This window comes from Aythya fuligula, chromosome 1, assembly GCF_009819795.1.
Source record: "Aythya fuligula isolate bAytFul2 chromosome 1, bAytFul2.pri, whole genome shotgun sequence".
Lineage (NCBI taxonomy): Eukaryota > Metazoa > Chordata > Aves > Anseriformes > Anatidae > Aythya > Aythya fuligula.
In genome coordinates this window covers 128,389,795-128,416,646 of record NC_045559.1, presented here as the reverse complement: position 1 = coordinate 128,416,646, position 26,852 = coordinate 128,389,795, and the positions used below count along the sequence as shown (strand labels likewise).

The following is a 26,852-nucleotide window of genomic DNA, read 5'->3' as shown; positions in this document are numbered from 1 at the left end:
CATTGGTAGTGCCTACTCACTGTGCTCTTCCAGCTCCCTTTCCTTTCTTTCTCCACCTTTCCCGTCAGGGCTGCACCACTTCCAGCAGTACCGTACATGAGAAAATAAACCTCAGGAAAGTAAGAACAGCTAGTATACACCCAGGGATGAGCTATGTCTGATCAAGACAAGCTAAGTTTTTTTGAGAAATGCAAGCAACATACTAAATGAAACAGAGGTCTTATTGGCTATCACAGACTCACAGCACAGCTGAGGCTGGCAGGAAACTCAGGGCTCACTTGCTCCAAACCCTGCTGAAGCAGGGACACCTAGAGCAGGCTGCCCAGGAGGTTGTTCAGGAGGCTTTTGAAGATCTCCAAGGAGAAGACCCCACAGCTTCTCTGGGCAATCTTTGCCAGGGCTCCATCACCCATACAGCACAGAAATGCTGCCTGGTGCTCAGAGGGAGCCTCCTGTGCTCCAGTTTGTGCCCAGTTCCTCTTGTTCTGTCCCTTAACAGTAATAAACCAAATCTGATTTAGCTTCTAGCACATGCTCATCCATAGGATGTAGCTGCTAACAGGATCCTTGACACCATTTTGACCAGTACCAAGCAACAGTCAGAAAAAAAAAACAGAAGTGTTTCAGATAACAGCACAAGCCAGCAATCATTCCTGATAGCCAGCATGTTCCAGGCCACCTTGTGTTTCTTTTTTTTTACTTTTTTTTTTTTTTTTTTTTTTTTTTATGTGGGCATCTGGGAGAGAAACAGGTTTACCTATACAAGTATAAGCTGCAGGTTACCACTTTGTGTGTGGCTGAAGAACAAGCTAGTCAGGTCTTGTTTAGTCTGCTTGTAAATGTGTAGCCACTGCAGTCAAAGAGACTTTGGAGAGTTCAAGATTCTCTCTTACAACTACACACCTCCCACTGGTAAGGTTTACAAAAGCTGCAGGTTTATTTTTAGGTAAGGACCCAGCATCATGCAGTCCATAAATCCTTGTTTGCTGGTGCCCAACAACTAAATAATGAAAGAATAATGTAAACAAAGCAAAATGCCAGCTGATACATAGACACACAGACACACAAAAATGTCATTTCAATTGTAAACAGTATCATTGATAGGCCAGCAAAATTATTTTAGGGGCAAACCAAGACAGTATTTCAGAAAATAATGATGTTACACATTTGTTGCTCTTAGTATAGGAGTAGTGAAGTATTGGGAAATTAGCAACTAATAGCAATTCTGCTATTGTTAATCAGTTGAAAAATATAGCTTACATTTACTGGAATAAATGGCATTTCTAAGGCATGATAATACTTGCTTTTGATGTTTTCAGTCAGTTACCATCTAATGAACTCTGATTTCTTTATTATAGTTGGCTACACTATGAATGATCTGATATTTGAGTGGCTAAGTGATGGACCTGTGCAGGTTGCAGAAGGCTTAACCTTGCCACAGTTTATTTTGAAAGAAGATAAAGAACTTGGTTATTGCACAAAACATTACAACACTGGTGAGCATTATTCTATTATTTTTTTTTCTTCTTAACAGTATCTATTGTCAATGTGAAATGGGAAAAGATGAGTGAAATGCAAATATATATATATATATTGAAATTAAAATTTGATTCAGCCACTCATTTTTTAAATCTGAAAAAAATCTCCATTTTATTTTGTTTGCTTTAAAGATATATATATATATTTATATATATTTTTTTTTCCCCAAGTTTCCTTTAGCTTCATTAAGGATACTCTAACTTGCATATTCTTATATTCTAACATCCCTAAAATCATTAAAGATTTTAAAAACTTTAAAAACTGGAAAAATCTACTAATTTTCATTTCCTCAAAATGAAACATTTATAAAAAACTATTTTTTTTTTTTAACTATATTGATACATCGGGTTTAAAGTATTGAGTCTTATGGATTTGATTTATTTCTCCAGTATATCAAAATACTGAGGAAAAATATCAAACTTTCAGCAGCTTTTTATATGTGGTCTGATTTATGAGATGTAGTATTTGAAGTGACAATGCTTTCATTGCTGATCTGACTAGTGTACAGACATGAAATGAATGGAATTTGTTTGCTAAATAATGTAATTTTCTCCCTGCTTTTGCTTTTTAAAAGTTTCAAATGCACTTTCTATCTTAAGCTTCACAGAGCAGAGAAAAGAGAGAGGTCTGTTAAAATTTTGGATTTATCTGCTTGGAGTCTGTTTAATAAGGCCAGAATTCAGAGAATGGTTTGCTGGATGTTTCCCGGGATTAGATATAATCCCTGTCATCTAAAATAGTTTTTTTCATCATTTCAGCATAAAAGTCAATCTGTTTGCATCAGAGATATTTGTTTCACTCTGTGAAATAACACAACATGAGATGTTCTGCCCCCATCAAAAATAAAGTCACATTCTTTTATTATGAAAATAAAATTATTATCTTTAATTATTAGAAATGCAGATTCTCATTTTGGGGCGCAAATTGCCAAGGAAGGACTTGTTGTGATACCACAGTCCAAGATCTGTGGAAAGGGGGACTAATATTACTGCTCATCATAAAAGAGAGCATCAGAAATAAATATGAATCAACAGAATTTATGCACTTGTAATTTGACTGTTGCAAAGTTCAGCTATTTCCCACCACATGACTCAAGCTCTGAGTAGGTGAGTTCATGTGCTTTTCTAACTGCTGACTCTCAGTTAACCACCTTACAGGGTGGAACACCAAAAGTAAAAGAGGAGGGAGAGCATGGGCAAGAGCTGCATTGTATAACCATGGAGATTCCCCAAAAATGATAAAAATGCTTTTTAGTAGCTCCCACTACATGTGGTTAAACAAAATGACTGTATAATTAGTTCAAAGTGTGTAGCCTGGGAAGGGGAAATGAGAAGCAGTATTCAAGCCAAAGAAAACTTTGCCTACATACATCCACAGTAATGCACTACTGTCTTCTCTGAGGCATGGTCTTTCAAGTTTGGGGTGAAATCAAAATATGGATGAAAGCCGTATTCAGCCTTCTCCTACCCACGCTGCAAGGTGTTCCACACAGATTGTGCCACAGGAATCTGGAGAGCATTTGGCAGATTGGTCTACTCCAGTGCCATCACTGCCACAGGTAGCCTCTTTTGAAAAACCAGATTCCTTCTGTATGGACAGACCGGTCAGGATGTGCGTTTACACAGGTACACAGGTCTCAGAATCACTCATTTCACAGCTTCTGTCCTACCAGATTACTCATTTTTTCTCTCCTCCTAACTTTGACAAATTGCATCTGCTTTGTCCCTAGTACCAACTCCTACCTGTCTGAACCTGCCATTTTGCATTGTAGACTAGCTGAAAGTATCTATTTATCACAAAATGGAGCAAAAGTCTCATTTCACCTGCAAAGGATTTATGAGGAACAATGCCTCTTAGTGTACTTGACTGACTGACAAAAAAAAGGTTCTTGGAAACAATTAGCATGTTGTTTCAGGAATGACAGACGTTGCTGTGCTTTGGATAGTCTACCTTTAGTGAGAGCATTCACAATATCTAAACCCCAGCCAGAACACTAGTATGGAGAGCAACACAAAGTGAATGGCTTCATAGCTGGGGAGCTCTTGTAACTCTGGACATTATATCCCCACTGCATGGCTATCTCCACTGTCAGGCAAACCTAAACTTACGTCCTCCTTTACCCCTGCAAAATAGGTATTTATTGTCTGGAGAATCACCTCACATGAGAGGTAATCCATTATTTTGGATTTCCAGGAGTTAGCCTTTTGGTGAAACTCAAAGTAAACTTTGAGTTGATTCTGCCATTAGAAGTAGAACCCACAGACAAAAGCAAATGATGTGGCCAGAATGAAATCTACCATAGGACTTTGATTGTTTATAATTTGCCTAATTACAAGTTTACTTAATCTCATTAAATTAGTAGAGCAAAATACTGATACCCTTTAATACTAAACATTATACTTCAAAACAAAATATTTTTAAAATTTTGAGAAAAAGATATTATATTTTCTGGAGGTGAAACAACTGTTCTAATACTTGTTTTCTCAGTTAATGGGAAGAATTGGAAACAGTCTCCTTCACGGCCTCCATGTGTCACCCAGGCTAGAGTGCAACAAGTGGCTGACTTGTACTGCTAGGTTACAGAACAGGCCTCACCTCTAGTATATGTTTAGAAAGTAAGATAAAACTGTGCAAAAAACATTTATGAAAATAATTTCATGTTCTAGGAAAGTTTACATGCATTGAAGTCAAGTTTCATTTGGAGCGTCAGATGGGATACTATCTAATCCAGATGTACATTCCTAGCCTGCTGATTGTCATTTTGTCCTGGGTTTCTTTCTGGATCAACATGGACGCTGCTCCGGCTAGAGTCGCACTGGGTATCACTACAGTTTTGACAATGACCACCCAAAGTTCAGGATCAAGAGCTTCCCTCCCAAAAGTAAGGAAATAATTTTGTACCATTGATTTGTTATTACCAAGAAATAATGGTAGTACTTCTGAAGTTTCTTAAAGATCTATGTATGTATGCATTTGATAAGAATACCTGAGAAAGAAGCATCCAGGTATTTAGCATTTGTATTATGGTTCTCTTAATTTTCTCTTGGTTTGTGGGATTAAAACTGCTAGTTTTGACACTTAAGACATCAACATATAGAAGACAGATTTTCTGAAGTATGTAGGTACTTGACTGTATTTCTGAAAGCAATTTCTGAAAACTAGATTGGGAACTTAATAAACTCTGTCTGGTCTCTTCTGGACTGTTTCCCAAATGTAGTCTCCCAAATAACTTAACATGGCTAGATATGGCACCTAATCTGATGGATATATAAATATATTTGTGTGTGTATAAAATACATCTATATAACGTATATACACCTGAAATGTGTTTCTGGAGAATCTTTTCGGTGAGGAAGTGTCAATGTCTCTCTTCGTTTTATGGCAGATTTAGTTTATGTTCTCATTCAAGTGTTGTCTGCAGTTCTCCATCCGGTCTACACACAAAAATATCCTCTCACTTGATTACTTATTTATTTATTTATTTTAAATTGGGGCAGCTGCTGTAGATGAGATTATAGATTACAGATTGTGTTCTTTGATTAGTCAAAATGACAGCTCTTTTCATCATGGGCACAGACTTAATGATTTTGTTGTTAGCATTCCCAGCAGAATTTATTGTGTGTGCTCAGGTTTTGTACAATTTTCTGGATGAGAACTCAGAGGTAGATCAGTTTACAATCATCTGTGGAGTCATGAGATAAATTCCCTAAAGAATTCTCTCTTAGAGCTGTCCAGAATCACATGGACTAGGATCATAAAACCATGCTAGCAACAATGAAAGCACATTTTTGGAGTGTTTGTATAGCATATGATCCACTCCAAAAGGCATGTTGTATTTTGTTCTGCTTTACCCTCAGTATCATATTTAGTCTCATTCCAAGTACTGTAATTTGTTTAAATGGAGCATATATAGGGCAACTTTAAAAACTGCACAGATTGTGTTACTATTCTGTTGGTAATAAGAAAGTATCACTTAAAATCTGGTGACTACAACAGTTGGTTCAGCTTCACTTGTTCACTTTGAGCTACGAATTATTTTCCATGCAAACTAAAAATCTTTCATGTATTAACTCAGAATTTCAAACATATAATTTCTTAACATTTGTTCAGACAATTCAGTCAATATTACCTAATGAACACTCCAAGAAGAAAGTCAACAAAGAGACAATCTTGGCAAGAACCATGCAGGCTCTGTAGATAGCAAGCCTGGAGTTACTGAAGATGGTGTCTAGATGGTACAACATGATTCCATGCTGATATATTCCAACCTTCTTCCGAATTAATTGCCTTGAGTACTGGAAGTGATGCAATCACTGTAGTGGAGATTTCCACTAACATTTCCAACAGAGCATACACACTCTGCCAAAAAGCTCTGCAGTGCTTCTATGTCCATAAAGCTAATGCTTTAGAAAGACTTTTCATCATGTGCCTTAGATCCAGCTGAAATTTTTGTCCTTTTTGTGTTCTGCCTTGTTTGCAAGGAAAAACATTAGTTGGATACATTTCTGGGCTTCTGCTGAGTGGAAGAAAAGGGGAGATCCGGAATATATTGACTGTGGCAATTTGATTACTGGAGAGGTTCTTCTTCAGCTTCAAGATTAAATAGATTTATCTCAATAGTTGTCAGAGGTGATGCTCTGGCCCCATTCCATCCTCTCCTAGTATTTTTTATTGTTCCTTTGCCACAAGACAGACACTAAGAACATGTACCTCACCAAAAAGTCCAGTACACTTACTTCAGTCATACACCACCTGGTTGTTGCATTTCTGCTGTGTGAATGCAGCTGAGCTATGCCATAAGAAACATGGGACTGATGTGAAATAAATTCCTTCAGAATAGGCTCTGTGTGCAAAAGCAAGCAGTACACTCATGTTTGTGTACAGGTCCATATCAGCGGTATTTGATTCCTTACACAAGGAAGAATGGCTCTGTGTCCAGGTGGAGGCTGGTGACGAGCTATGTCTCTCAGGGGTGTGTCCTGGGACAGTGTTGTTTAATATCTTTATCAATGACATAGACATCTAGACTGAGTGCATGCTCAGCAAGTTTGCAGCTGACCCCAAGCTGAGTGGTGCAGTTGATACAACAGAAGGAAGGGATGCCATCCAAATGGACCTGGAAAAGATTGAGAAGTGGGTCCATGTGAACCTAATGAGGTTAAACAAGTCCAGGTGCTGCACCTGGGTTGAGCCAGTCCCAGACATGGGTAGAGGACAGATTGGGAGAACTCCTTGAAGGTAGCCCTGCAAAGAAGTACTTGGGAGTTCTGGTGGAAGAAAAGCTTGACATGAGCCAGCAGTGTGCACTTGCAGCCCAGAAGGCCAACTGCATCCTGGGCTGAATCACCAGAGGAGTGGCCAGCAGGGTGAGGGAAATGATTGTCTCCTTCTGTTCTGTGTTTGTGAGGCCCCACTTGGAGTGCTGCATCCAGGTCTGGAGCCCCCAGCACAAGAAGGATGTTGGGCTGTTAGAGCAGGTCCAGAGGAAGGCCATGAGGATACTCAGAGGGCTGGAGCACTTCTCCTATTAAGAAAGGCTGAGACAGCTGGGGCTGTCCTGCTGGGAGAAGAGAAGGCTGCAAGGTGACCTCATTGCACCTTTTCAGTACTTAAGGGGGGCTTATAGAAAAGGTGGAAGACAACTTTTTGTTCGGGCAGGCAATGACAGGACAAGGGTGGGGTGGGGGTGTGTGGGGGGGTGGTTTTAAACTAAAAGAGGGGAAATTTAGATTAGATGTTAGGAGGAAATTCTTCACTCAGAGTGGTGAGGCACTGGCACAGGTTGCCCAGAGAAGCTGTGGATGCCCCATCCCTGGAGGTGTTCAAGTTTAATTTGGACAAGCCCCTGGGCAGCCTGATCTAGTGGGTGGTATCCCTGCCCATGGCAGGGGGGTTGGAGCTAGATGATCTTGAGGTCTTTTCCAACATTAATGATTCTATGATTCTACATGTATGATCTTTAAGATCACTTCAAACTAGGCCATTCTCTGTATTCTATGATTCTATTACAAGAAGCAAGCTTTTCTTGCTGTTGTTGTTGCATGAGCCCAGCTTTTTTAAAACCCCATCTGTAAGTTAACACTAAAATTGTATTTCTTAATAAAATCTGTCCAGCTGAAATGCATTTAAAAATAAAAATATAAAAATAATTGAATCAAATCAGCGTTAAATCTGAACTTGCAAAATGGCTCTTTAAAAGCAATGTTTTTCTGAGTCCTGTCTACGTATTGCCAAGACACAGGAAGTTAGGCTGTCAATAAAACACCCATTCCAAAATTGCTCCAAGCATGAATATCTAAGATAATAAGACTTGAGAGGAGGGTTATTTTGGTAAGAGCACTAAAAAAAAAAAACAGATGAAACTTTGGTTTGTGAAAGCAACCTAAATTTGAATACAAGAGTTGTATATTGTTCCCCATCTTTCTTTGTGTTGTATTGTTAACACACATTTGTAGAATTTACCTTTAACTTACCCACTGGCTCCTTCCAAGAATTTCTCCTTATTCTGCATTATTTTATTATAGCTCTAACAAAACAAACAAACAAATAACAAACAAGCAGAGACAAAATCAAGCAAGCAAACAAACAAAACCCACCTAAGCATCAACATTCACAAACTTTAAGGCAATAATTCCTTTACCTAAAGAAAGGCAAAGACTAATTGCACCAAGATGATTCCTAGTTACTTTTTTGGTTAGTTTTCAAGTTACTATCTAAATGATGTAAGTTGTATGGTTTAGAAGTAATTATCTACGTATTGTTTTCAACTCTGGTACAATATTACATGACAGAGTTCTGTTTGCTTGAAATTGCTCTTTTCCGTATTAATAACTAGTATTCATTTTGATACACAGCTTTTCACAATGGCAGGTCATGGTGACAGACATTCGGCATTTGGTTACTGAAAATTAAACATGAGCTTGAGACTGTTGGGAAGGGAAGGGATTAATTCCAGCTGGTGTTTGTGTTTGCTGCACTTAAGTATCTAGAAAGCTTCTTTCAAATGAAATATATTTCTTTGGTAAATTTTCATAGTCCTTCTGTGGAATTATCATCTTCATAGTATTTGAAATTTTGCCTAAGAATATAAGGTCAAATTCTGATAACAACAACCCACTAATAAAGAAATCAATATGCTTTTTTCTTTCTTTCTTTCTTTTTTTTCTTTTTTTTTTCTTTTTCTTTTTCTTCTACAAAGTTGATTTATTTGTTACAAAATATAGGAAGAAACTGTGAAAGAGATTAGAGCCCAACAAAGCTATTGATCTCAGAAGCACGAGATGCAGTGCCTGTTTCAGAGAGCAGAAATGTTCTCGTCCTCTACACTTTAGCATAAAATGAACAATACCAAGTTCTGCTTCCTTCATGGAGATGAAATAGTGATTTCTTGTTTATGAATACAAGAATAGCTTGCATTCAATAATACAAGCTGCTGTATTAATAATAATAACTAGTAACTGCAGAGAAATATTTGCCATGATCTCAACCTCTTTTATAATGATGAAGTTATTCTGCATAAGCCTTATCCACATCTGATGTGTCTATGTCTGATGTGTCTATGTCTGGATTCCTCTGGTCATGTCATCGTTTTCCACATAGAAACTTTGGCTAGATTAATGTCTGTGCAGTAGCTTTCACTGATCAGCCAGCTGAGCAGAAATCCTGGATGTGAGCAAGGTGATCAGCCCTGCCATGCATCCAAAATGAGGCCCTCAGGAAACTCTGAACTTTATATGCAAGTCCTGTACATGAGCCCAGGAGCTGTCTTGCATCTAGAGCTTGCTGGACTTCATAGCTGCAAAGAAGATCTATGGCACACAGATCAGGACTTTGATGTAAACTGCCATACACCCATGCAATATTACGCACATACATGTAGCTTGATAGTATGCCTTCTGGAAGTATCTGACCCACTGCACAAACATGGTAGCTAGTATTTATCAAAACACGGTCTGAGGAACTTCTGAACATCACAAAGGACAAAGAAATATAGAATACGCTGTTTTATGTTCTATGGTCCCAGCAGTGTATAAACTGAGTGAGTAAAGGGGAGGGCACAAAGGTATAATAAGTGCGTAATAGGTGAGAAATGTTACAGAAAACATTTCTTTTTTTTTTTTTTTTTTTTTTTTTCTCCAGAACATTGGATAACTATTCTCTGCCCATTCTATTTATTTTTAAACAGCTTACCTTTTGTTGACTAAACAGAATCAAAAGTTTTAAAGCATTTTAGAAAGAGGCATTTGAAAGAATAATTAGTTCTCTGCTGTGCTAGTAATTGGCATTTTTCAGATTGCTTTCTTCTTAGAACACACATATAAACCAAACCTTAACAATAACAGTCCAAAAAAGTGAATTACTTTTCATGCCATAAAGAAAAACATTTGAGGATACTTTAAGTCAAGTAAACGATAGCAGCTTTATTTTACACAGTTGTATAGCATTCATATTGTGTTACTTTAGTGTGTAGTACTTAATGAATGCATGTTCCTTCCCTAGGGAGCAATCTCCGCAGAAAAAAAAAAAAAAAATCTTATTCAAAACTCACTGAAACCCCTGGGAAGACTTTCATTCACTTCATTTTGTTTTGCATCACTAAATGCATTGCCAATCGTAATAAAAGCACTATATTCTAATAGGAGCTACCTGCAAAGCCAAAGTCCATGAAGTCCATTCCATTTGGTGGTAAATTACTGCTTTTACATGTCATCCACTATCCTCAGCATTTTTGGAGACTTTTCAAGATTCTTTGGCTTCTGGCAGACCAATCTGAGAAAGTAACCTCTCCTTTCTTTAATGCCAAAAGTTATCAAGTAAAGAAGCTCTGAGAGTACATCACATTTTTTATTTTGAATTAAGGTTAATATAATGTCTTAATAAATAAAAAGAAAAAAAAATGAAGAAAATGAAGAAAGGAGGAAAAACATTAGAGAAAAAGGAGAAAAAACATTAGAGAAAAAGGAATAGATGTTGGTTTTAGAGATTATGCTATTCTATGTTCATTTGTTTTCATAGGAAGCAGAGTGTCTAAGGTGATAGCTTGCTCTTTCGTGTAACAAAACAGATGATGCATTTTGGTGCAGCAATATGGTAAAAAAAAAAAATAAATAAAGACATAAAGTAACTTTGAATGGAAGATGTTTTTGACAGATTACTTCTACTCTAGTTTCAGGACCTGAGGAGGAAGCACAAGAGTAACAACTAAATCTTGTATTCACACAGTATATTCAATACCCTTTTTTATACTCCATACAGTATTTGAATTTGGATACAGGGATTTATTCTATACTACTTAACAAAGGAACTCACTGAAGCTTCTTTTTTTCAACAAAAACTGTTCCAAAGTAAAGCAAGGGTCAAAAATTAGTATGTATATGTAATTTCCTTACTCTTTCTTCTTTTCACGTTACTTACATTTTCTTATCAATAGTTTCTAGTCAAGATATATGTATTTGTGCTAGAGGGCAAGAGAAAGTTTGACAGTAGTGGAAAAGGTGGTATGTGGTGATGTACCAGAGAGAACTTTGCTGCCACTTTGAGTATTAATAGCACTTTGGCCTTGTTAATACCATGTTAATAGCTTGATAATAAATGCTTGGACCTGATGAAAATTCTCTGTTTCTCTGACCCACATCAGCTTGTAAAAGACACTTTTCCTTCCTTCAAACTTGCTCCTTCAAAATCTAGGTAGATACTTCCAGGGCTAGCCTATGCAGTTACAACTTCAGTGGGAGCAGTATCTCATCTGAAGCTTTGGCACGGTTATATATGTGTGATCATGAATCTATTATGGGGAATCATTTTTTTCTTCCATTCCACAACCACTTCCAGTTCTGTGAAACCAAAGATTTGGCTCTGCTGCAAGGCCAAGAAAATGAAAACAAAAAAAATCAAAACAACAACACCAAAACCTAGCAGGATCTATGCTTCTTGTGAGGAGAGTAAGGAAAGAAGGATGTAGTTGTTACACAGAGCACCTAAATATGTGGCTAGAAATGACCACGTTATTCTCTTTAGCTTGGCCAATCTTTGGATCTTAAAGTGTTTGTATATGTTTTTTAGTGAATTTCATGCTGCCCTTAATTCTGCGCAAAGCTGACCAAGGAGATACTGACTGGATAAATATTAATACATTAGGTTTTATAACATATTTTACTCTATGAAAGTAAAAAATAAAAGATTAAATCAGTCACTTTTTTCCTTGTACTAATCTAAGCTTTATAGTTTACTTTCCTGTATAGTGGAGACAGGGGTATTTACTGTACTACAAAAACAGTAGTTGCTGCCATGCGTGACAGCAAAAAATATGCATTAAGATGTGTTTGAATACCTCTGGGATGTAGTTTGAGTACTCCTGGCACTTCTTGGCTTTTATAATGCAGTCATCTGGGAGGTCTGGCATTTGGCATAGCCTATTTCAAGCATCAGAGAAGAGCTGGAGTTACTGTGCACGCCACTCTGCTGGTTGTTTCATAACCCTGGCACAGTACTGGGGCTCTCCAGCTTCATTCCTGCACCCTACAGGACCTTCTAGCAGCTTTTAGCAGCTCTCTGAAGAGCGCATAGTGCTGCTCTTTTGCACATATAAGCACTGCAGGCCCACTCTGAGGCAATGACATATGCTGTTGTGGCTCATTCACTTCAAATAATCTCAAGTCTTGACTCTATTAGATCATCTAAGAATATTACTTATGAATATCTCCTGTTAATGTTTCATTTGAAATAATGCTGACGGGACCCCCTAGAGCCTGTGAAAAATGCTTTCATTTGTGGTGCACCTTAAGACTACTGCAATCAGTCTGAACATTAATGAAAACTGCTTGCTGCTTTAAGGCAGCTGGGCCACTGATGGCTTACTTTCCCAAAGTTTTACTTGAGTTGCAGTGCAACTGCAAGAACTTGACTAAAAGGTATTTATTTATTTATTTATTTTTCATTTGGTAAATGTTTCTATTTGAAAAAATAAAAAGTTTGTTTATAGGTATTGATGACTAGAAGTATTCCCCACACACATGTTTAAACTGAGAGGGGTTATTTACTTTTCTTCATGAATGCATCAGACTTCTACAGGAGTAACTAAATGATTTGGTGTGTTCTTTTTTTCTTTTTATGCCTGTGATATGATATGACGATAACTTTAATTTACAAGTACTGGGGAACACTATTTTTGTTATAGCAATATCAACTTTTGAAATGAAGCAATTATAAACTAGTAATTGACAAGAAAACAATAAAATTTGTTTTTAAGACATGGAACTCTAGAATATGTCATTATTCACAAATCCTTAGTAGTAAAGTTAAAAACCTTGATGAAGTATTCTCTTTTTATTTCTTCCTCCTAGAAGCCTAGAGGGGTTAATTGGGGTATCTTGCCTTAAAGAGGAGAGAGTGTGAGAGCAGTACTTTGATCCTCAGTAGCTTGTATCCTGTGTTAGACATACCTGTGTGTGTGAGAAGTAGACAGTGCATTGTCTTTCCCTTCTTCTTCCAAAGTTTAAGCCTTTAGATAATTGAGACTGAACTCTTCATATTTCTGGAGAGAAACTTAAGTGACTAAATCACAAGTCAACATAAGTTATGAAAAACAGACAACATAATGAATGTTCCTCAGTACGTGTTTTCAAAGGAATGATAGTGCAGGCTATATTATAAATAATTATCCATTATGACACTATTATGATGAGAGCATATCAATATCTGTCACTGATAGGAGAAACAACTTCTATTAAAAATGGTCTGCTGGGACACTAAAAAGTAATTTAAAGTACTTCATTGATATAAATGATTGCATTTTTCATAGATTTTTTTTTTTATTTTATTTATTATTTTTTTTTTTACCAGAAGGGCATATTTCTTTGTGTGCTTAATGTCAATCAAAACACTTTATTGATAGATTTGTTCTGAAATATGATGAACAGTAGTACTTCTAAAATTTATCTGCAGTCAGGAGGCACTGATACAATCCCATTTGTAGGGCACGATCAATTTAAAAACACTTTTTAATTTTCCAGGGAACCATGTAGATGGTCACAGACAGTAATGAGAGTAATTCTGACCATTCCTGGTCAGAATCTGTCTATGATTGAATATGCTCTTTTCATCAAAAACTGACTAAAAGTAGTATAAAATTGTGTGGAAAAAAAAAAAAAAAAAAAAAAAAAAAAAAGGAACTGAAGAAACCCAAATGTCAGGATTATGATAAAAACTCTTACAGTTGGACAGTGTGTCCTGTTGCTTTCTCCAACAATCAAATTTCTTGTTTGATTTTTTTAAGGAAGCCATAATTGTCTGACAGGATCTATTTCATGATATGTTGACTGTATTTTGCTTTCCTCTGAACCTCCTAACAGAAACAGAATCTTCTCAGAATGAAAACAAAATCCAGTCATTGAGAATGACTTAAATTAGAGCATTCATATGCTCAGATATTACCATTGCTGTTATTTCTTACCAGGACTCCCCAAAGTCAAGGAAGACAGTGTTATGCCACAAAGAAAACAGTACAGAACAAATTAGTTATGCATATAACTATCCCTGGATATGAAAACAAAGATAACCTTGCTTTTCTGTCTCACAAAATGGCTGCTTCAGGAAGCATCATGGTCTTTCTTACATCTTGTTTTCTCTTTCTGTCCTAACATCTTGTTTTCTCTTTCTGTCCTATCTAGTGAGTGGGAAGAATAATGCATAATTATTCTCTTAAATGGTTAATTATTCTCTGTAAAGTTGGTATATTTGTCATTCTTTAGTAATAATGTAGTGTTGATTGTACAAGTGAATAACAGTCTTTTTGATAAATGAGAAATTTATTTACTTTTTACCATATTCCAATGCCTGTTAGAAAGGAGATAAACACTACTTTGCTCAAACTAAAGAAACAACAACAACAAAAAAAAAATGCACTAAAACTGAAATTGTTATGTGCCAACCATACCACTGCATTTAGAGGTTCTCTCTTATCTTTTTCTATATTGACTGGAACAGGAGACAGATGTTTTGCAACCAGTCAAAAAGGTGTGTGCTACATATGCTTTCAGGCAAGACTGTAGCTTGGCAAAAGATTTCATGAAGAATTGTTTAAAGGTAAAACACTCTCAGTGAATGCAGCTATAAGCGTTGATTAGCTTCTTACATTAATGAGGTTTCAGTAAAAGCTTTTCCCATGTTGAAAGGCATATGTAATTAAAAGACTGTGGATTGCCTGAATGTGGGTAATGCACTTCATGGCAAGCCATTTGGCCAGTTTCATTCATGATTTCCACGATAATGCTGGCTTCCTCCAGATGTGCTTCCCTCCTAGTCAAGGCAAGGCAGTCTAAACATCAGCTGTTGACTGCAGCAGAGTTCAAAAGCCTCTTACCCAGCTCCTCTGTCTACCATCTGTGAAAAAGACTTAAAATATATGCTTACCACTGCTAGCTGATGTCTTCATGATATTTTGTAATTCATATTTTTTTGAGATGTCCTTCTGATAAACAACTGAAAGTCACCCTGAAGAGAGAATGAAAATAAGTTTTCAGCTACAGAATTTTCAGAAAAAAAAAAAAAACTTTTTTTTTTTTTTTTAGTTAAAACTAAAAATAAATCTTCCTTGCTCCTCTTTTTCTGTGTTGTACACATTGTATTACACTCTGCTTGAGCTGTAATATACATTTTAGATAGCATCAGATATTTTCGGTGAGGATCTCCTATTTGTAAAAAATAATAATAATAATAATAATAAAATCCTCCATGGAAGTTATGCAAAGGGTACTTTACAGTAATGTTCTCATTTATTGGAAAAATTTCCTAAGTGATCATTGTTGACTTCTAACCACCAGCGTTCCAGTGTTGGATTTCTCCAAGACATCCTTTTTTTCTTTTTTTTTTTTTTTTTTCATTTTGAAACTGCTTTTTTTCTTGGAAATCTAAAGTTAATCAATCTAAAAATATCTGAAAAGTTTGACATGAAAATGGAAATGATGAAAGTGGTTCATTTGATATGATATTAAAAAATAATATTTGTAATTTGTGACTTTTTATGTTTTTCCTTTTTGTTCTAATTCAGAAGGCATTTCTGAAATGTCAAAAATCCCTAGGGAAGGGAAAAACCACATCCCACTCAGATCTAACATTTACTGAGATACTGGTAGGCACTTTTCAGCTTTAAGTAATATTAGAAGTTTAGAGGAAAACTGCTCTAATTAAAACTTTCCTTCAGCCACAGGAGCAGGCTCAGGCACTGAAATGTTCTAGGAAAAGAACAAGACCACACTGCCTAATAGTGAGTTCCAGCCATGCTCACTGTAGCAAGTATAGGAAGCTAAAAATCATCAGCTGTTTCTATTTTGGTATACTTCATGGACTTCTAGAAACTACAGGTTGTTTATTTTATTTTATTTTATTTTATTTTATTTTATTTTATTTTATTTTATTTTATTTTATTTTATTTTATTTTATTTTATTTTATTTTATTTTATTTTTTCCAAGTCAAGAAGGGACAAAGTCACCAAAGTCACCATCTAGGATAACACAGTTTATTGGATCTAATTGCTGTCACAGCTGGATTCTATATTTTACTCAAATGTGTCTTAAAGAAGAGTATCATCTTGTTTTGAAAATGAAGTCTGGATGTTCATTTCAGTTGATACATTATAAACAATAAATTATAAATACTGTTAATATATTATTACAATATATAATATAATTACTATAATATTGCATATCTATTTATATATTATATATAATAGTATTATTATGATATATTAGTGTGATATTATATAATATTATTGTTAATAATAAAAATAAATGTTGTTAGAGACGGGGGATGCTCCAGCTTTACATTCCAGACAGTGTTCCTTGTTGTGCATTTATCTTCTGGACTACTTAGGCTTCCTAGACACAATGTCTTTTCTTATTCAATAAATCCTTTGATGGAAGTGAGCAACCTTGTGATCTTCTTTTTGGTAAACTAAACAGATTGAGGTTCTTACGTCTCTCACTTCTAAGACATTTTGTTCAGCCTTCAACTTTGTTTCTTTTTCATTGTGCCAATATATATATATATATAAATATAGCGATCATAACTACACTACTGTGCATATTCTTAATATAGCTTTCTTCTTTCACCTCCTCCTCCTCCTCTTCCTCCTCCTCTATGTTCTGTTTATAGACTCAACAGCCATATTAACCTTTTACCCACAGTTTCACATAACTGATGCTCTGTTGTCAGTCCCCTTTTCAGAACCACTTTTGGAGCAAGTCACAGCTGCTCTTCTTGCAGTTGTGGCTTTCTCTGTGATTTCACAGCATGACCTGATACTGTTTTGTTGGTTTTTTTTTTTTTTTTTTCAAAAGCATTTGGCTTGGAAGTGACCAGTAATTATAATTATACTGTTCCTGCCATTGCTGATAATTCTACCACTGTTTCTTTCATCTGGCATTTTTCTGGACCTCTTATTCCTATTGTTTGATTCTCATATTCCTCTAGTTTTACTTGTCTTGTAAGTATTTTCTTTTTAGCTTTTTTCAATTGTAATGGCTATTTCTGCTCCTCCTCTGATGCCATAAAGGATATTAACATTAATAATAATAATAATGAATTTATCCTGTTTGATTGTTATGTTTGCATTTATTAAAGGCTTTAATTATTGCATGGTGGTAGTATAGTTAGTGCTAGTAAATAATAAAAAAAAACAAACATTTATTATAGCTTGTGCTCATTCCATATACATTAGACCAAGTCACTGCTTTCTGGAAGCCCAACCGATTCTAAATTGCTAATACTCAGTGGGAGAAAACTTACAGAAAACTTACAAAGTACCAGAGTGCAAATACAGACAAGAAGGAAGACTGAAAGTTTCCATGACTTTTGATTGCCATTTGTGGGATAAGGGGGTACGCTGAGAACTAAATTGAAATCAAAATGGAAAAGCTAGATTAAACTGGGTAGTAACTTGCAAGTAGTGTAAAACTGTTTAGTGAAAAATGTCTATTTATGTCCATTTGGCCAATTAAATAGTGATGGAGTCTAGGGTAGCTGGGAGAAACCTGATTACGCAAGAGTCTGGTCCCCAGCCAGGCAAACAGCTGATAATTTAGGTGCAATAAGTGAAATGAACAAAGAATTCATAAGAAGTCAAGTCTTCGTATCACCAAATATGAAAGATTTGGATTAAGGTGGAACACATAAAAGAGAAGAGAAGGTTTTGTTAATTGTGAGACCACAGACCACTAATGGCAACATTAGTCTGAGTGATTTGCTTGTGGAATTGAAGAACAGTAATAATATAAGGAGTTACTTTTCCACCCATATAAGGCAAAAAAAAAGTGCAGGAAATTAAAAAAAAAAAAAAAAAGTTAACATATGGGGGCTGGGGAAAGAGAGAGGAAGAAATAGATCACAAGACCCTAATAGCTATTGTTTAAAATCAACTAGTGATATACATACATTGAAATTATCCATATGTATCTGTGTGCAAAGAACATGAATAAAGGATTATTTTCAATTTTGGTTTATAATAGCAGCTTACAACAACCCATGGAAAGAAATTGTGTCCTTGTTGCATTTGCATTTCTAAAGTTTTCCAGAGAAAACCAGAGCAATTTTTTTTCACTTATGCTAATGATGACTACTTTATTATACACATCTGTATTTCACAAGCAATTTTAAATCAGAACAAAAATATTGAACTTGCAAACCTGTGGAGAGATTAATCTGTCAAAACTTAGCTGGCTGAAAGTTGTTTTAGGCTTTCTTTTTAGTCAACAGAGACAAAGAGATACCTCCACAGTGAGTTTCTTCTACCTACCAGACAGGTACACAGGGTAGGTCAGATGAATGCATTTCAAATGCCTCTTTCTGCAAGTCAATAAGGGAGATAAGGTTACGTTCAAGTCTGATGTCTAAAGATAGATGAGGGAAATCCCAAACACACAGTGTGAAAAATAGCAAAATGCATATCATCATCATTTTGAAATATTCAAAACATGAAGGTTCTGGTGGTGGTGGTGGTGCTTTTTCCCCAGAGAAGTGGCTATATAAAAATCTTCTTACCTACCATTACTTACTTATGTACTATTTGAGTATGATTAAGGTCAAACCTGTTGCATTTAGGAAAGCAAATACATTTTTATCTCCTCATTCTTTTTCACATGCAATGCCAACAGGGATTAGGGTGAATGTACTGTGGATGTAGAGTTTACCAAACACTTAATTCATTGCAGTCTGTTAAATATCTGTTAATCATTAAGACAAGTAGTTTACAGGAGATGACTCTAAGGCCCTGCATAGTGCTAGCAGGGCTGCCCACAGAGCATAATTCAGTCTGCAATAATATTTTTACAGGCAAAGATCTGCACGATCACAAAGATTCAGTATGACTCTCAGAGTTGTAAAATAGGAAAGAAAATTGAATACATACCAAGCAAAAGTAATTAAAACAGTAGATGTATAACTTCACAGTGGATTAAAGAAATCAATTCTCAGCATAAACTGGCATATGGCTTTGTGCATTCTAGGAGGAAATCAGAGAAAGGTTCTTATATTAGCTAGCCATTTCTTCAGTGGCAGGATTTATAGATAAAAATGATTAAGCATTTCAAGAATGTGTTGTCATCATCTAATCCTATCAAATCCTTCTGTACATAAGTTGGTCTCATTACATACTGACTGGAGCCAATATTGATTTCTTACACCATTTTGAGTGACATACCAGTTCCATCTATGCATAGGTCTGCCAGGTGTGGACCATTTATATAATGTTCCTTACTCTCTGAGCATTCTGGGTAACATTTATTCACATTTTGGATGTTTAGACCTTTGCGGATGTCATTGTTCTTTTGAAAGAAGGAGAGGAAAATTCAGGGCACATGCAAGTCTCTGGCTCAGAAGGTATATCTCCCTCTGTGCAGAAGACTGGTGCTGAAATCTAGTCTATACATGTACTGTCAGAGCTACTTACTCACTGGGGTCACAGCTTGTTTGCTTGCTTTTTTTTTTTTTTGTGTGTGTGTGTGTGTGTGTAAATGCATTTAGAGCTCGGTTCATGAACAAGGTTAAAAATGCATCACAGAATCTAATATAAAGCATTTAATTGAGTCCTCTGCTTTAGTATGCCCAACAGGCTACGTGGAGAGATTTTAAACTCTTAAAGAAAACAAAAAGCTGAACTTTCCTGGATAAATTCTCTAGCATTACCAGACTCATGGATCTCTCATATGCATGGAGTTAGCACAAACCACGCAGATAAGAACTGTTTTTTATATAGGAGGCTAAACCTTCTGTTTCTCTAAACTGATACAAATTCTCTGGCTAACTTAGCAGCTGGAGACCTGGTTTGAGGACATTTATTTTTTGATTGAAGAATACATGTATAAATATATATATACATACATATATATATATTTAATTACATCGACAATCTGCAGATAAATATATTCTTTTAATGGAAAATGTAACATTTTTTATTCAGAAGATTTGAAATCGGATTACCCAAGTAAAGCATGAAGTGTTTCCATTTGGATACACTATTGCAATTGCTTCATGAACATTGGGAATTGTTTGCATTTTATGTGCCCTTCTCTGACATTTCAGATGCTTTTTTGTGTCATATAATGCACTACCTCCTCATTCCAAGGGACTGCATCCCATGAAATATAGTCTGAGCTGAGAGAAAGACCAATGGAGAGCCCAGGAGAAAATAGAACTAAACCACACCCTAGAACATATATGGTAGCACTTCCTTGCTGACTGTTTTTTTTTGTTCCAGATTTGAAAGCTGGCGCAAGTATGTTTTTCTGTGTTGTTACCAGGTTCAGTGGTATGTGATCACTTAAAGGGAAGTTGTTGCAGCTTTTCAACATTATTCACATGAACGCTTATGTGATTTATAATGTCTCTTTGTTGTTCTGTCTTGGTTACATCTAGAATTTGAAGATACTGGGATCTTAAATCAACAGGAAGGTTTGCTGATAAAGAAAAACAATGCTGTGAAACCACAACCAGTTTCAAATATACCCATCTTGTGAAAACTTTAGCTTTTCTTTTATTCTCTCGGATATGCTTCAGTGCAACATTTTAGTTTTAAAACTAGCAGTGACCTACCATTGCACCATATATTTATATGCAATTATTTAATTTTTGAATGTTATTTTTATATGAATTTGGTGTTAAATCAGAATGTTTTGTATTTAGTCTCTCAAAATGAATTACAATTCAAGAATTCTGTGATGAGATTAAACAAGAAGTAAAATTACATTTTACAGATAAGCACATGTTTTGCCAGTTGCAGGGAGCATTCCCCTCCCCTGAGAATTTTATCAGGGATATTGTACACTTTCAACATTTCTGCCTACTGGTACATCACTAAAAGCCTTTATAGAAGGCCTAAAATATCTCACCATTGCTACTAATGGTCAGTAATAACTGATAGATATGAGAGGTAGATATGAGCAGTGCAACTGGGATTTGAGTGTTAAAATGGAATTTGAGGAAAGTAATTATCTTGCACCCTTTTTGCCTTTAACTGTCATTTCTGATGCTATAAACTTAGCCTAGAATCTGTAAATTGGTGGATTCACACAAAACCAAAGCCAAGCTGGAAAAACATACAAAGAAATCCATCCTTGTACGGTTCATGGCACTTGTAGAAAAGAACTTGAAGTGAACATATTTATACAAATCTTTTCAGTCACCATCCTGCCTCTCTGCCCTTATGTATAGACACACTTAATCTGGACTTGCCAGGATATTGTGAGAAAGGTTGCTCTTGCAGGGCTAACAGCTGTGACCAGATATGGGAGTGTGATTTCTTTGGAGAAGGCTTCTCTTCACATGGTTTTCATGGCACTTTGACAGGTATGGCAGATATGCATAGTTTAAACACGAGAGGGAAAGTATGGGAGGCTTTCTGGGAGAGGCACATGAATACACTGAAGCATGTGCTTCTTGAGATCTATCTTCTTCTGCTGTGTTTTTCATATTTGCCTCTGTTAACTGTTGCTAAGCTTATCTAACATTTATGGCTTTTGGAGAAGCAGCAAGAAGGTGCTGAAATTGGCCACTCTTTACTCTTCAGAAATGCATGGAGGTCCAAGTGATGCTCTGGACTCACAAGCGTAGCCAAGTGCCCGAATTGTCTGTTGAAGAATTGGGATTTTTGACTTATGGGGAACTTTTTAGCACAGTCTTAATTTTTGCTTGAAAATACCAATTCATCAAATTCAGGAAAGTTTCCTAGGGTCAAGATGACATTTTATGATCACAGAGTAACAAGCAGACTGAACTAAAATAAAACTGGCAAATTGAGATTTCTGGGTCTGATTAAAACCAGGTCTGATTTTAACTCTAAAGCTTAACTCCACTGAATAATATAAATGTCTCAAACAGATGAACTGAATTACACCCCAGAGATTTCTGATCCTCTCCACTTATTTCATAAATAGCAGGTCAGATGTAGAGCTGTAAAAATGCTGCAACAATGACCCCCCTGTCATCACATATATCTGTAGCTTCTGCACTAAGTACAATTTTGCTGGCTATTTTAGTTTATAATCTTCTGTCTCTGCAGAGTGTTATGAAAAATGTAGATATGTCACCATTTCTTTTTAAGTAGTAGAACAACATCACCAACAACACACCACCCTTGTTCTTGTTATGTCTTCATGACCTTGGTCAGGGATGAGGAACCCTGGAAAATGGCTGATGGGCTCTGGACGTACCTTAGAGTTGTCTTAGGCTGTGCATCAGAAGCGTAACTTGAGAGCTCCAAATCCATACAGGTGAAATAACATGGTCATATGCTGACCATGCTAGCAGAGAGACAGTTCTGCTCTCTGTTCTGCTCTGGCCAGCCTGCTGTTGCATGACCATCACTAAAAAAAAAATCTATTAATATGTTGTGATGTTGTTCTAGTTGGGCAAAACCTAGAGTAAAGTTACAGGGACACCTGGCTGTCACGGAACATCTGGTGGTATTCTCAGTTTGCAAAGTTATCTGTGGTACTTATTGGTGAAGTATGGGTTAATCCTGCCCTGTGAGGTGCAGATTCCTTCAGATCATGCTTGGAGAGTCCCTGACAGACAGCTATCAGCACTCTCTGTGTCTGTGTATAGGTTTGAAGCACTCCCCTGCCTCCTGTGTGCTAGGACACAATCCTGCCTGAAGGACACAAAGCTGTGATGAAGTCCCATGCTCCCTTGGAGTCCACATTCATTTCACAGCCAACCAAATGGGGCCCAGTTAAAGAAGTTCTCTGGTAGATCAAGTGACAGGGTTGACTGGAGGCATTAATTCTTGTCACTGTGCTGCTTGTGTGAGTGTACGGGTGTGCTCTGCAGTTGGCAGCCATGATATCTGTATATTCACAGCCGTGGTTTAATCCTCTTATGGACAGAACCTACCATGGCATTAAGAGAGCAAATATTTTTAGCCTGCATAAAGAATCAGTAATGCCCACTCATCTGAAATACCTTAGGAGACAACTTATCTACTGCAGGTAGCTAGGATAACAAAAGAAACTGAGGTTTAGATTATAGTAATTAAAATTTACTAAGCAAATGAGGCTCTGTGTGAAGGGACAAGAATAATTGGTGACATCACCTGTTAGATGAAAAGACCTGCTATTTCATTACATGCCAGTCCTCCTCCCTGCCCACATGGCAGAGGTCCTTCTGCTTTTCATTGTAGCTTTTACAAATCTGTGGAAATAAGCCACTTTAGTTGCTGCTTTTCCAAGTCTGAGACATGATGGAAGCTAATTGCAAGGACTGAGGAAGAAAACACCATAAGAGAGGCAGGATTTTATGTAAGCATTAGGAGCAGCATCACTCACATCTTTCTGCTTGTCAGACAGATTTGTGCCTTCTCAGACCCATTAGGACAATAGCATATATGATTTTTTTATAAGTGCACAAGTCCTAATGAAAACTGAAAAGTAAAAGTTACCCTTTGCTCCCTCTCAAAAAAATGACAAAACTAAAACTGAATGTCTGTTGCTGACTTGTTTCTATATTCATGACTTAAGGATATAAAAGACCTATAATAACATCTGAATATTACTTCCTGACAACAAATAAGGATTTTAGCAGCACTTCATGCCCTTTCTTACGCACTTAGAATCAAAATAAATATTTATCCTGAAGTTTACATTTGGTTACCTAGAACTCAGCCAAATTCCACATTCTGGAAGAAAAGTGCTCAAAGGTTTCACGTGTCTAAGTCCTGTAGGAGTGCTTAGTGGGGTACACAGTGGGAGTGGCAAACTTTCAAATTGCTAGGGGAGTACTGAGACATAGCACAACCACAGAATCACTGAGGTCGGAAAGGACCCTTAAGATCATGAAGTCCAACCATCACCTAATGCTACCAACTCTATCACTAAAATATGACTTTCTCTGAAGCCTTCTATGACCATTTCCTTATTCAGATCAAATACATTTATTTTTTTTTTTTTGGTGAGAATATTAGTTTCTGAATGTGCATTATTTCCTTGAGCTATAAATTCAAGCAAACCATTATTATTATTATTATTATTATTATTATTATTATTATTATTATTATTATTATTATTATTATAGAAGCTGGTTCTTTTATGAGAAAAGGGCATCAGTACTGAATTTAACCCACCTCGGTATATTGAGGAAGTAGCTTATAATGTGTTGGTATGCGTTGAACAGTATTTACCTTTTTTTTTTTTTTTAATAAACAGAGAAAAAATAATATTATGCACACCTGGTCAGAATAAGGTCAATTTTGACTAAAATTCATGTGTTGTGGAATATCAGGCTATGTACATCAAAGGAGGATAAAAAAATGATTTCTAGTATAAGGGCAGACAAGAAGAGGCAAAGAAAACTATTTTTCTTTGAAACTGATTATACAATTGTAGTTGAAAGTAAAAGGCAGCTTATCCTGTCTCACATGTGTAGACATATACCAGTCTGACAGGTACACAATAGCCATTCTAAAGAGTCTTTTGAAGCCCTCCTTGATTTGTCTTTACCATGCCACCCTCTATTCAGCCACAAAACTTTTCCCCCTCTCCTCATCCTTATTCCAGTCAGGATGGGAATCAGGAGAAGAGAAAGAGCCAGAGACAATATGTGACTACATCTAGAGATTTCACAGAGAGTATCTTTCTAGTTTCCTTCTTGATAACTTGCTGTTTCTTCTTATAAGTTTTTCTGAATCACCCTAGCCCCTGACTCTTGTCACCCTGCAGCCATCCCTTTACAGCAGCCTCTCATGAAGGTTACAGTGGGGAGGATTTAGGATCAGTTGCTATCAGAAGGTTGGACCAACACTCCTATAGACAAAGACTGGGGAAAACCACTGGCTCCTGTACCTCACTACACCTTTCATCTTCTGTTACATGTCCTTGGGACCTCCTTCCCACCTTCACCTTTATAAGGACAGAGAATTCACTGAGTTAATTTGGTGAGACAGCCTCTAAGACAGGAACCAGAGCCCCTTATGGGCTGGACCTACAGGATGGAGTGGGACAAAGTAGATAACCACCTCAGAGAATGAAAAAAGGGGTCAGCAGGCTCTTTATTGAACTGTTGCTTGTTCTCTGTGTTGTGATTTCTGTGTGTTGTGTTTTCTGTCAGGGTTATACTTACAAATAGTGCCTGATCCCCCAACTCAATTTGCTTTTCTCAGGAATGTTACATGCTCTAAAAAGACAGAACTCACCTCCTCAAATCTTCTTGCTCTTGAGTTTGTAGCCCACCATGGCTGCAACAATTCCTCTGTTATTTATTTGCATTCTGCTGAACTGCAGTGGATTTCAAGGCTCAGCTGCTGAAACAGTGCTAGGAAACACAGTCATATGGCTATGTCTGTCCTCAGCAGTGATTGGACTCCTGCTGGATGGTACTGGAATAATATCTTGGAGTGGCTGGCTTTGACCAAACCTCTGCCATGATTGTCTTTTGCAGGTTTTGTATTAAAGAGCTGTGTAGCCAAGGCAACCTTTCAGTAGGCTGCATTGTCAGTCTAATCACTCTTTCTCAGAAAGAGAAATTCATATTTCAGTACACATTAGACTTTTTGAACTACCCCCGTGAAATGGAGATTTTAATTGTTCTGTGTTGAATATCAGCGGAGTATTAAAATACATAAAAAATACTTTGAAAGTGTAAGAGATCCACTAATGGAAATTAAAACAATATACATCTGTAGTTAGTAGTGAGTGAAACATCAAACATCTGCTGCAGGTTATTATGGAACGAGAAGCCAAATGAGAATGGCAAGTGTGTTCTCTGAGCTGCAGGGGCTGGAAGGAGACAGAGTGTAAATGCCATTTGGAGGAATCCCTGCTCACTCTGCATTGCTCCCTGGAAAGCCAGAATCTTTTGTGCTGGACTGTTCGGGTCCTGAACAGGGCCTGTGCACAGCAGGAAATCAGCAAATGGGCTGGAGAGACTGGGGAAAGGGCCTGGCTGTGAGCAGCAGAGAAAAAGACAGCAGAGAAAGTTATGTGAGCAGGGATCAGACTGTGGGAGACTAGATGGATCACAGGTTGGTTCAATTTGCTCCCTATTGTGGGAATTAATTAGCTGAATAGGGGAAAAGAAAGGCTCAGCAGAGGTGCTTCAGCACAGATCAGGCTGTGGGGAACAGATGCCTCCTAAGGAATGGCTCTAAACCTAACAATCTATAAGCTGGAGCTTGAAGAGTATACAGTATATGCCTATCACAATTCACTTCTTTTTCTGGTGGTTGTTGTTTGGGACTTGAGGTAACATGTTTTTACCACTAATTAAGGACATCTGTCCTGTGTGAGGTATGGAAACATAATAGGTAGCAGAATTCTTTGGACCAAATGTTTCAGATTCAGGGTCTATTCCCAGTTTCTCTGAGGTCATAAGGCATTGCTCAGGTCCAGAACCAGCCAGATTACAAGGGCATCTATAGGTAACAGAGACAATGTCAGACCTACTAAGCATGTCACACACAGCTGGGTGAGGGCACCTCATTACATTGAGTTCACTGCACCTGCCGTATAAAATCTGGCATCTCTCTGCTGAAAAGCCATCTGTATGGCTGCGATCAGCTCTGTGTCCTGTAAGCTGGATGATTCTGCTCAAATAACTGGGCTCTGTACCTTTCAGTTTCCCAAGCTTCAAATTAGGGACAAGGAAATTTCATCAGGACTGTCATAAAACACAGGTACCTTAAAGGGAGGCTGTAGCAAGGTGGGGATTGGTTTATTCTCCCGCATGCCTGGTGACAGGATGAGGGCGAATGGGCTAAAGTTGCGCCAAGAGAGGTTTAGGTGGGATATTAGAAAGAACTTCTTTACTGAAAGAGTTAGGCATTGGAATGGGC

General features: G+C 36.9%; 1 protein-coding gene across 2 annotated transcripts in view; it reads left to right on the top strand.

Moving 5' to 3' along the window:
• GLRA2 (glycine receptor alpha 2) overlaps positions 1–26,852 on the top strand; it is a 136,884-nt gene that overhangs the window by 43,233 nt on the left and 66,799 nt on the right. For both annotated transcript variants that reach the window (XM_032207871.1, XM_032207870.1), the window contains exons 6-7: positions 1,359–1,496; positions 4,206–4,420. In XM_032207871.1, coding sequence (XP_032063762.1) covers positions 1,359–1,496; positions 4,206–4,420 — 353 coding nt within the window. The remainder of the gene's footprint in view (positions 1–1,358; positions 1,497–4,205; positions 4,421–26,852) is intronic.